Source organism: Henckelia pumila, chromosome 4 (assembly GCF_033568475.1).
Source record: "Henckelia pumila isolate YLH828 chromosome 4, ASM3356847v2, whole genome shotgun sequence".
Taxonomy (NCBI): domain Eukaryota; kingdom Viridiplantae; phylum Streptophyta; class Magnoliopsida; order Lamiales; family Gesneriaceae; genus Henckelia; species Henckelia pumila.
The window spans coordinates 77520739-77533447 of NC_133123.1; the positions used below are offsets into that span (position 1 = coordinate 77520739).

At 32.0% G+C, this 12709-nt stretch overlaps 2 protein-coding genes across 3 annotated transcripts; both read left to right on the plus strand.

Annotated features, from left to right (window-relative positions):
• The first annotated feature begins 3464 nt into the window (after positions 1-3464).
• Positions 3465-8668, plus strand: LOC140864336 (floral homeotic protein GLOBOSA). Its single transcript, XM_073268464.1, has 7 exons — positions 3465-3761; positions 3923-3989; positions 5441-5502; positions 5613-5712; positions 7417-7446; positions 7714-7758; positions 8356-8668. The coding sequence occupies exons 1-7, from the start codon at positions 3574-3576 to the stop codon at positions 8509-8511; spliced, it is 648 nt and encodes a 215-aa protein (XP_073124565.1). The 5' UTR covers positions 3465-3573; the 3' UTR covers positions 8512-8668.
• A 700-nt stretch (positions 8669-9368) lies between these two features.
• LOC140866654 (uncharacterized) lies at positions 9369-12568 on the plus strand. 2 transcript variants are annotated; one of them, XM_073271681.1, is made up of 8 exons: positions 9369-9838; positions 9940-10017; positions 10106-10292; positions 10369-10467; positions 10897-10963; positions 11297-11459; positions 11582-12205; positions 12290-12568. In XM_073271681.1, exons 1-8 carry the CDS (start codon positions 9555-9557, stop codon positions 12309-12311), a joined length of 1524 nt encoding a protein of 507 aa, XP_073127782.1. In that variant the 5' UTR covers positions 9369-9554; the 3' UTR covers positions 12312-12568. The 2 variants fall into 2 exon arrangements, with proteins under 2 accessions (XP_073127782.1, XP_073127783.1); XM_073271682.1 differs by having other exon boundaries at positions 9369-9829.
• Positions 12569-12709: the final 141 nt, after the last annotated feature.

Genomic DNA, 12709 nt, shown 5'->3' on the forward strand with positions numbered 1-12709 from the left:
TCAAAACCGATCCTTAAATCTGAAAATTTGAAGAAAAATCGATGCTACACAATACACACTCTATAATATCTGATAGGTACAAAAATTTGGAAGAAAAACATGCCTTTCACCGATGTTTGAAGAGAAAAAAGGCGAAGGTGACGATTCCGGGACGACGGGACGACGAACAACCTAACTTGAAGCTTGAACAAACGAGGATATGGAGTTTTCTGTGGTAAGCCGATGAAAATATTGAAGATTGGGGTGGGAGAAGAAGGGTTGTTGGCGGCTGATGGGGTTTTGGGAATAGATTAGGGAGTGATTTAGGTTTAAAATATTGGTAGATAATTGAATAATAATAGATATTACTCAATATAAAGATATTATACCTTAACAAAATATTTTAAACTCTTAAATAAAAATAACAATCTGATAAAATATCTCAAATCTTGAAATATTAATATAGGATAATTTTAAAATTTAATAAAAGTCAATAAAGGGATTAATTTTGACTAAAAATCAACCCTTAATTAAATATATAAATAAATACTAAAATTTTTTTGACAAAATATCTTAAAATATTATTTTAAGGCTCATAGAACTCATAAAATATTTTTGGCTAAATATTTTGGTATCTCGTCCGTCCACGGTCCCGTCTCCGCGATCAAAACAATTAAATTTCCATAAATCATGAAAATCACTAATTATGGGTTAAATGCTTAAAATAACTTAAAACATGCACAAATAATTTCACATAATTATTTAACCCATAATCTAAAATTCTAAATAAATAAAATCCCTAATTATGCATGCGAATTTACGTATTAAAAATTTCGGGTGTTACAATACATTTAGTAATCTCGTTTCTATTATTTTATTAATATATACTCATATTAAATAAGTTTTGTAAACAGTGTAACCAATATTTTTGAATGAATTAAGTAGAGATAAAATATGAATTTTGTGTGTAAATTTATTTTTTCAATGATTATTCTTAATTTGCGGGTTCAAAAAAATAAATCTATATAATTATAACAGATAAACTATTTTTTATCTTTGATTTTTTGTCTTCCCTCGACAAAATTCTTGAATGCGCCACTGAATGTAAATATCTAGTAGTTTCAATCTTTTTCCTGTGGATTTATTTTTATATCTCCTAGTATAGTCGTAACGTGATTCATATGCTCACATCTTGAATTATATTATTTCATAGTATTCTAAATTTTAAAATGTTATATATTACGGTATAAAAACTTACAATTTTCTCGGTAATTTATTTTTAAAGACAAAGACATGCAAGCCGAAATTTCATTCTCAGCATATATATTTTTGAAATATTATATTTGGTATGAAGATGAGATTGATCAATATCTTTGCATCATCTCATATTTGGCTAAGTGCCTAAGTTTTACATTAATCGAAGTTAAACCTAAATTGTACATATGTTCTTATATTTTAGTTAATCATAACATCATTCCTCCGCTCATTTCATTAGCGGAATGGCTGCAGCTACGTGTAACCAAGACACAACCATATTGACATATTGTAATAGTTTTCCTATTTGATGATATCATTTGTTGCTATCGGGCCACAAACAATATCCAAAGCCCAACAATTTGTAATTTTCATAATTTCAGAATTTAGCATGATCCATAGAAGAAGCGAAAGTCGGGCCCTAACTATCGATGATACACTTAGGAAGTATTTGCAATAGATTATGCTTTTGTAAAAATAATTAATTTATAAATTATAAAAAAGTTAAGAAAAATCAAAAGTTGGTAGTGTTTGGAAACAAATGTGAAAATCTAAAAATCAAAGTTGAGTAATGTTTGATAAATAAGTGATTATAGTGATTTTAATAATGACCTTCTTATTAGAATCACTTTTGGAGAATCATAATCACCACATGACTAGCTTTTGGATTTCAATTAAGTTAAGCATAAGCTAACACATAATTTAGGTTTAAGAAACACACAAAAAAAAATGGGTAGCAGTTTATCTAATTGTTGTACGTAGTTTGCATGCGTTAAGTCTGTGATTTATCCAATGGGTAGCAGCTGCGTGGACTCCCACCAAAAAAAAAAAAAATTCTTGTTAATTCAAATAACCGTGAGTTCTTGACCATTCCCAAACTCAATCAAGATTTGGATGTTTGACTAAAGTAAGAAATTAACGTTTAAGGCATAATAAGAATTTTCAGTCCCGTCTCATCTTTTTGCCCATCAGTCATTCTTTGTAACCATCAATAATTCGTCTTGATTTGATTTAATTTGATTCGATTTGATTGTTTAATTTTGAATTTTATAAAAATATTTTACTTTTATACATTAATTGGCTGACCGTCAATTTCCAAAAATAAAATTCTGAAGGCTCATATATGTGCAAGCCTGGATGCTTAATTAATTAACTAATTAAGACCTCACTTTCAAAGACCAGCTACTACTAATTTTATTCTGGTTACTCTTTTTAATAAAATAAAGTTTGGGTAAGAGTACTTAAGAAATAGGGTTAATTCCGAACATAATTATTCCTTATCCTTGAAAATAATAGTGTTTGCGATTAATTAAGATGGTGTTAACACACACACACACTTAATAAAGAGAGAGAGGCGAATAATAACTGAATTTTAGTGAGTCTTTTTTTAATATGTCAATAATGCCTTTGGTTAGTTTTTTTATTTATTTTCCAAGCTTTGATTTACTCTTTTGTTTTTTCACACATCTGTTTATAATTTTATAATTAATTGCAAAATTTATGAAACAAAAATAAATTACAAACAAGATCATGATTATATATATATATATATATATATATATATATATATATATATATACACAAATCCGATCCCCTGCACCCTAGGGTGCATGAAATTTTAGTGCGACCACTAAAACCCGGTAGTGAGTTTTAGTGGGTTTTGTTTTGTTTTTTTGCACCACTAAAACCCACCATCGGGTTTTAGTGGTCGCACATAGTTTTTCTGCACCCTAGGGTGCAGGGGATCAAAATTATATATATATATATATATATATATATATATATATATATATATAGGGTTCCAACTTTCAAGTATAACTGTTAAAAAAGAAAAACACTCTAACCCCTAAAACTTAACTATAATTTGGTCACCCTAGCTTATTTTTCAAAATCTTATTCTAGTATATCAATATCAAAATATTCTCACAACATTTACTATATACCAAACATATCATCCAAAAATAACTATTACATAATTATTCTCATATAATCACGTTATTATTATTATTTTGTAATTATATTATAATTAAGTATATAGCAGTTGATTTTACTCTTATATAATTATTTTTGGATCAAACACGTAGCAAAATCAAATTTCACACACAAGATTTGTAACAGTTGGCTTGCCAATATCTATCAATACCCTTATTTGTCCGAACCTTTCTAAAGTTTCTTGTCTCCCAACCCTTGTAAGGAAAATGGCATTACACCGCCGTACCCACTAATATTTTAGCCCAAAGATCTTTTCATCCACAACCCATTAATCTTTGTTTTCATATATAATTCTTTTCCAGAGAATTTTGGCCTTTTTCTTTGCTAATTTTGTTGAAAATTTTTGACATGGGAAGAGGCAAGATCGAGATCAAGAGGATCGAGAACTCGAGCAACAGACAGGTTACCTACTCGAAAAGAAGAAATGGGATCATGAAGAAGGCCAAGGAGATTAGTGTGCTGTGTGATGCTCAAGTTTCTGTGATTATCTTCGCTAATTCTGGCAAGATGCATGACTTCTGCACCCCTTCTACAACGTGTGTTCTTTCGTGTCTTTATACGAGTTCATACTTTTCTCAGAAAATTAAAGAAATAGAAACGGCTCGTGTTTTTTTTTAAAGGTTTTGTTTTGTTTTTTTCGCTTTCTTGGGCGTGGGAGGAAATTGTGATTAGGGTTTTCTTGATTCTTGATTTGAAGGTTTGTTGACGTGTTGGATCAGTATCAAAAGCTCTCTGGGAAAAGGCTTTGGGATGCTAAACATGAGGTAAATTAAACTAATTATATGTATATGGAAAAAAAAAACCCTAATATATATTTGATTAGATTTTCGAAAATCAAGGTTTTAATTAGCTGAATTAATGTGAAATTTCTAGAAACTTTGGATTTATTGGAAGATGCATTACAAGTATGTATATATTAGGAGATTTAATTTTTCTAGCTAGATCTGGCCGACTTGTGTTCTCTTTTAGAATTTCTCTCATTTTCAAAAACATGTTTTAATTAGTACTTTAACCATGAAAGAACACAAGAATATTGAAGTGCATGGAATGTTACAGATCTGGTGAAAAAAATGGCAAATCTTTATGTAAAATTGCAAGATTTAAGGAAACAACCTACGAGTGTCACTTCAGTTTCTTGGCACATTTAAAGGAAATTTAATGTTCTGAGAATGCCCTAGCTAGCTAATAAGTATATAGATCTTGGATAATATTATATGAGCTCCCTCTTTTGTGCAAAGGAACTATAGCTACTTGATGATCCAGCTTCCTTTTGCCCTCTGGTTCTAAGGTTGAAATAGTAACAAATACCGAGGGATTTAACTTCAAGATTTTTTAACTAGCTAGTTAACTTAAGGAAAAATAAGTTTTTTAGTCCCGTAACTTTATCTCTTTTGGGTTTTGGTCCATTAAATTTTTCGATGTGGGTTTTGGTACACTAACTTTGCATTTTCAGTGTTTTTTGGTCCAACTGCATACGTGTCAGCTTCTGATTGGTCCACGTCATCATTTTGGACCAATCAGAAGTTGACAGTTATGCAGTTGGACCAAAAAACACTGAAAATGCAAAGTTAATGTACCAAAATCCACATCGAAAAAGTTAATGGACCAAAACCAAAACATACAAAAGTTAATGGACCAAAAAATGTATTTTTCCTAAATATATATATATATATAATTCAACTAGAGGGTGTTAAAATGATTAATTTTTTATTGGATAAGGGGCGGTGTGGGTAGAAATCATTTTAAAAAATAAAGTAAACACGTGTAAATATATACCTCGGGGGGTTAGTCTATGCTACACCGGGATTGTTTCTCCCCCTATTTCAATATCATTAGATCACGTAGGACCCATATATTTTTATGGAAATTGACATATATCTTGATGATCCAATAGTTGATATTTGACCACATCATGGGGGGAAGTACTCCAAATGTAGCATAGAATAATAATCCTACCACGGGAGAGCTAATGATCCGAAAAAAGTTTGAACGTTACATGCATATGATTTTTTTATCTGATGTTCTAAATCAAAGTTGTTGTGTGTCGTTAATTAATTGGAGGAGTTGATTTATACCATCTTATTATTAATTAATTCCACGTGACTTGAGCTTGTATTTGAGTTTGAAATTTATTTATTTCAAATATATATATATATATATATATATATATAATTATATATATATGTATATATATGTATGTATTTTGTATGTACAGCAATTGGACAATGAAATCAACAGAATCAAGAAGGAGAATGACAGCATGCAGATTGAACTCAGGTTCAAGCTGAATCTCATAATTATTTTCTCTCTTGATCATATATATAAAACTCTATATATATTTATCTTCAACTTTGATTCATTTTTTTTTCAATTAAAATTAAGTCTAGGCATCTGAAAGGGGAAGATATCACAAGTTTGAACTATAAAGAACTGATGGTGTTGGAGGATGCCCTTGAAAATGGGACTTCAGCTCTTAAAGCCAAACAGGTAAATATATATATGTACCTTAAATTTTGCATACGCATCTTGGGAAAATTATGCATTTGTTTTGTTTACGTTTTGGCCATTTCAGTATTATTAAAGTGTCTTTCAATTTTTGATAATTTTATTTATTTTTCATCTAGTGCGTTGATGTGGCACATTACATGTCCATATCATATTGATACCATATCAGCGTTATGTTGGGAAAAAATGACTAAAATTGGAAGGGAAAAACAAAAATAACAAATTAGAACCGAAATTTGACAATATAAAGCACAATAATTAACAAAGAAAAAAAAGAATATAAAATGACCAAAAATGCGATTTTATCTATTGTTAAGTTTTATCTCATTAACCTACAAATTAGTTACTAGAATATATATATACGATAAAAAATAAAATTATTGAAACCTTTTATTTTTCCATTGGTCGATTTGGGAAATATGGATGTGTGCTTATACATATTTAATATTTGTATCTAGTAATAGTTCAAGTTCTTAACAAAAAAAATGGGGAAATTGATTTTTTTTCATCAATATGTTTGTCTCTTTGCTATTTGGTTCTCTATGTTATAAAATTCCAGTTTTCTTGCTTCTTTTGATGTTGGCGATTTTAATCATTTTTCATCGGGATTGCTGATGTGACACTACATACGTCAGCTACACATCAATACTATATTGATAGCACATCAATGCCACATCAAAAAATACTAAAATTTCCAACAAAAACAAAAAGGTACAAACGAAGATACCGGACTAAACATGAGATTAGACAATATAATGGACCAAAATTACAAATAGACAAACATAAAGATAAAAAAAAAATTCCGATAAAATATATTAGGTTTATGTTCTATTTGGAGTTGGAGGAATATAATACATATTAGTTTGGTATAGGAGTTCTACCTATCTTAGTTATAAAAATTTTATACGAATAAACATATCGTTGGTGCATGATATATATATATATATTAATAAGGGTCACTTGCATTTATCTCCTCTATATTTTGTGCATTTGTCATTTACCTTCTTATCAAATGTAAAAAACATAACATATATACAAGGGAGGTGAAAGTCAAAAACAAAAATTTTAAGGGAGGTAAGTGCAAATTACCAGATGTATGTGTGTGTGAATCGTGTTGTACTTGTTTTAATTTGAACATAGTAATTAGTGCATAAACTTGCTTAACCAAATTAATTATGGCAACACACTTTGATACTCACTGCAAATTTTTAGAAGTCATAAGGATAGTGTTTGGGAGAGTTTTTAAGAAGCACTTATTAGCTTTTCGCTAACAAAATTTTACAAAATTTCAAAACACAACGGCCAATATCCCTTACTACCAAGTAAAATATTTAATTTGATTGCTACGCTTAACCATAATTCTTGATCAGATCACAACACACAACCATACCCATCTTATAATCAGATCTAATTCTTGATCGATTCCTAAAAATTGTAAGTTTATAGGGTTGCGGGGTGGGAATAGATGTTGATTAACAACTATTATTGTGTAGTTTAACAGATTTAGATTGCAAAATTTTCGTACACAGTAAGGAATTAACTTTTGGTAAATTGATAACCAATCAATTTCGTGAAAACTATTTAAATTAAAATTAGTTCTGCTTGTAAATAATTAGTCTCTATTTTTCTAATCACTAGATTAATTTATTGATTCGTGCTCTTTATTTTTTCTTTTGATTGTGGCAGATGGAGTTTGTGCGGATGATGAGGAAACATGTACAACTACATCGTACCTTCATTATTTAACGGCATTGTCCATTTTTTTAAGTGTGCTTTTTCGTGAGATAGTTTCACATATTAATATCTGTGCGGGTCGATCTGATCATGTTTACAATGAGAAGTGATATTTTTAATGTAAAAAGTAATATTTTTCATAGATCAGGTCGAATAAAATATCAGTCTCACTAAATTGACTCGTGAGATTTAAGGTTTTTGTGATACATATTATTCTTGAATAATTTGTTTTTGCTTGAATGATTTCAGACCGAAATGGTGGAGGAAGAGAATCAGAGCCTCCAATTTAAGTTGGTATGTTAGTTCTCTCCAATTCCACTTTAATTCAAGTTTTTCTTGCAAATTAATTATGCTTATAATAATAGTGGGGTGTTATGATTTTTATTTTACTATTATATTTTCGGATAAATTACAGTTAAATGTTATTGTCAAGACTATATGGTGGTTATGTCCATATGTATATATGGGGCCAAATTTCTATGTAGCACAAAATGAAATTTTTTTTCACAATGTCAATCTATATATATAAATTAAAGTAAAATGAAACATAAGAAAATTACAATTTTCATTTGGCATGTTTGCTTCTATGTGATTTTGATTTTCTATTGTTGTCAAATTTTAGTAGTACTGATGTATTTTTCAATTTTTGACAATTTTGATCTTTTTCTCGGTTGAGTGTTGATGTCAGTGTCATGTTAGTGTCACGTCAGAGCGTCATTTAAAACTGAAAAAAAATACAAAAATACCATGTTAAAGAATGAAATTTGATGAAATATTGGGGGGTACAAGACCTGAATTCTAATATTTTCATAAAACGTTATTGATCTTTTTTCTTTGGCAAGCATAAAACATTGATCCATATATATACTCTTGAATGTGCATATATAACAGAGCCAACTACACTTGAACTCCATGGATGAACATGTGATGGAGAACCAAAGAATGTATGATCATCACCAGCAAGATCATATTCGCGATTACGAAGCTCACATGCCTTTCTCCTTCCGCGTGCAACCTATGCAGCCGAATTTACAAGAACGCTTTTAGAAAACCCGTTGCAACGATTAACGATGGCGGATTATGTTGTAATTTTTTGGTTCCATCAAAAAAAATATTCAGAAACCTTGGCAAATGTGTATTGATGTCCGCAACTATGAATATGGAATGGATGGTGAAATTTGATTGTTAGAAGATGTTATATTGATGTGGTTAATGTTATTATTATTATACTATTTGAATATTGATGTTTAGGATTAAAGATATAAGTCGGGTGGGCTCCAATAAATAAAGAGATTGATAATTTTGGGCTTGGCCCGATCACAAAGTAGGAGAATTCTGAATCTATATCAAATTTGTAGCCCAAAGTCAGCCCAAACTCAAATGGCGTACATTTTCCCGCCACTTGTTTTCCAGAATCCAGACCGACCACGACACCTTTCTTAAATAAATAAATAATAATATTTTAAAGCTTTTTAACAACAGTTAATTATATTAAAATATAACTTATGAATTATGATCTAATACGAAAAATACTGTCATTTACTAGTTTGTTTATTTTGTTGCGCTTGGATATGAAAAGATATATATTACAATTGGATGACTTTATCTCAAATTTGTGATTTTGGTGATAATTCATTTATCACAAACACTTTCGTGAGATTTTCTTTAGGTTATAAGACTTTGACACGACACATGCGAAAATATTTCTTTTTATTGTGAACATAAGTCGAATTTACTCGTTTTACAAAAGATCTACTGGTGTTTGTGTTATATATTAACAAAATGACCTGTCGTATAGTTATATTTTAATTTTAATTTTTTTTTATTTTTGTATTAAGCTTTTATTTATTTATTTATTTATTGGTTGGGATTACGCTTTGAGCAAGCAACGGGCAACGATAAAACTCCTTCACTTTCAAGTCTCATCTTCATCCATCAAGAGATTATCGTTCTCACTTCTCTTCGCTGTTAAGTATTACCCTAACCCTAACTTTCGATTCTTGAACGGAAAATCGATACTTGCGAGAGGCACTTCTCTGTTTTATGCTCAAGAAAAATTCTCCGTTTTCGTTTTTTTGTGTGATTATTCGATGGATTTGAACTCTGGTACGACCGTGAACGCGAAATCCGATCAGATGGGTAGTAGTTCTAGCGGGAAAGTGAGAAATTCAGGACCTATGTTCGACTCCGTGGCTGAGATTGTTTTACAGGAAATCATTGATGATAATAAGTTTGCGTGCCTTATGAAGTCACCAAACAAATCTGTTGTCTCCAATCCAATCGAGGGTCAATCGATTCAAGCAGATGAAAATAAGAATGTTGGGGATGAGGAAGAATTCTACACGTCGAACCCCAATAATGGAAGGCAAGCCCAGTGAGTTATATTATCTTGCATGAAAATTGTAGAATACACCATGTTTTTGGTTTTATCGTTCTGTTTTCGACTTCAGGGTTCAATTGTTTGCGATTTTACAGGAAAGAAATATCTGGTTCTAGTCTTGGTGATAATTGCATGTTCAGTTGCCAATGTAAGAAGATCAGCTGCTTGAAACTGTAAGTGTATTGCATCTTTTAAACTTTTCTTTTCTTTTCTTTTTTATGAAGTTTATGCAATACATGTTTGTAATTTGTCTCCTTCCAGTTACTGTGAGTGCTTTGCTGCTGGTTTGTATTGTACGGAAGCTTGTTGTTGCCAAGGTTGCTGCAACTTAAAAGAATGTGATGATGAAGTTCTTGAGGCACGAGAACTGATTCAATCTCGCAATCCTCTGGCATTTGCACCTAAAGTGGTCCGTCGTAGCATGGAGGCATCTGGAAGTGATTATGGGGTATGGACCCGATCATAATTTATGATCGTGCTGCATATTTGTGATATACTGATTGAATTGCTTAAAATACATTCAGGAAAATGGAACCCGTAAGTCACCATCTTCTGCAAGGCACATAAAAGGATGCAATTGCAAGAAGTCAATGTGTCTCAAAAAGTACTGTGACTGTTATCAGGTATGTGATATCGGTCCCAAAAACGGTATTAGAAGGTCGTGTGTTTAATTATGATGGGGCAAGTTGATACAATTGTTGGAAGGAGACTGTCGGTGTACTCTACTCTTGTATGTGGCTGCTATAAGTCGCATTGGTATAAACAATTAACGCTTGAGCTACTGTACTACTTAAAAGGTTTTAGTAATGTTATTACCCACCAATCATAGTTTTTCATACAGTGGAAAATGCTCAGTCTTGCAAGATTCGTGGATGCATTATGTTGTGTTGCCTTTCTTCTTTCGTTTTGTGTACATTTCTTGTTTATATCTTGTTTATAGCTTGAAATAGAGGGATAAGGAGATTTCTCTTTTCCTTCAACCGTAAATTTCTTCCAAATGCTGATGGTGAAGAAGTTTGTTTTTTGCTTCTTTTTCTTTTTCCCCTGGAAAGTCAAAAGTGGGATGTTCGGATGGATGCCGCTGTGAAGGGTGTCAAAATGCCTATGGCCAAAAGGGAGGTATGCTTCGTGCCAAGATCTTATTGTGACAAATAATTTCAGTATCATTTACAGTTAACATGAGTTCGGCTATATTAGCCTTTGCTGATGTAAGTGGTGCCTTCTCTTGTGTTGCCTTGTGATGCCACTTAAGAGATTATCTGAGTGTCTGCAAAATCAAAAGTATATTTTGGAAGCAAATTGATATTAGTGAAATTATGATATCATCAAGCTTATCGAAGTCAAACTGCCTATTCTTTTCATTAACATCCAAAACTATCATCAAGCTTATCGGAGTCGAACTGCCTATTCTTCACCCTGAATTGATCTGTATGATCTATATGTTTCTCCCAGAAAATGGCATTAGGAAGGGCCCCTTGAGTGAAGAAGAGGATAACCAAATAACAGACTCCTCTTTTATTGATAGCTTTTACGTGCCTGCACCTACAAATGATAGTCATAATACTTATCTTGGCACTGAACAGAATTCGACTCCGCTGCCATTTTTGCACTACAAGTAAGATATATTTCCATCCAATATTACAATAACGATTGCCATTTCCTTGCTTCTACAACTTGAGTTACTGCCATGACTGCTACTTTTCCCCCTCATTTTTTATTCTTTTTTGCTGTACACAGCCAAGAAGAAGACGTATGGCCTTTTGAAAACTACCTCCTGTTGCCTGACTATCGTCTCCACGTGGATAACAATTATAGCGTCCCAGAAACCGCCCAGGAAAGTCTCGATCCACTTTCCTCTAATCAGGAATCTGATCTTAGTAATGCGGAAACAAAGGATGAATTCGAATTCCCAATACAATGTCACAAACCTGAGGAAACAGGTAGCAGTTCTGGAGTATCCAACTATATAAAATGGACAAATAGCTCAGCACCTCAATTTCGCTCTGGAAGTAGTCATTATTATTGTTCGAATTCTCAAAGTTGGCATGGTTCACAAATATCCCCTCTGATTGATTTTAGAGGGAACACACTTGATCAAGTGGTTGCCTATGGGAGCGAGTTATGTAACATCTTGAAAGCTAACCAGCCAGGGACACTTGAGGACCCTCCCATGTCTCTCAATAGCGTTAAAGTAAGCTCCCAAAACAAGAAACGGGTATCTTCTCTTCGTGACCCTGGTCAAGAATTTGGTTCAACCTTGCCTGCCAGTAGGCTTACTGAAATCGATTCCTGCGTCCCCGGTCCAGCAGATGAAAGATCCTCAAGATCGAGGTGGCAACAAATGAACAACACCACTTCAAGGTAAATCTCGACACTCAAGCTCAAAATAGTGAGCAACATATCATCTTGTTTAGTCTATTCAAATAACGTGCCTGTTTTTGGCAGCAACTTGAGCTCGCATGATTAGTCGCTCCAGGTTTGAAAAGTTCGTCTTTTTTGCACTGTATGCTGGTGTACATAGACACGCATACAAGACGATGATAACAAGCCAAAGGTTCAAGGAAGTCCAATTTTTTTCTTACATTTTCAAGAATGGTAGTATTCTTTAGCTGCCTTTTAAGTCTTCAAGTTCTGTGAGACACAGTATGTTTGGTTAGAGAATTGTTTTTTTTTCTTTGAAAAAAATATACCGTGATTAGAAAAGCTGTTTTGAAAAAAAAACGCTTAAGCACTTTTAAATATTTATCTAATTGCTGCATTAGAATTTGATCAATCTTTAACAGGATGTTAAGCATAATCGCGTTCCTCGACCTTAAATCTTGAAAAATCAACTGCCCCTCGCCAATAAAACTAATTTCTTGATCA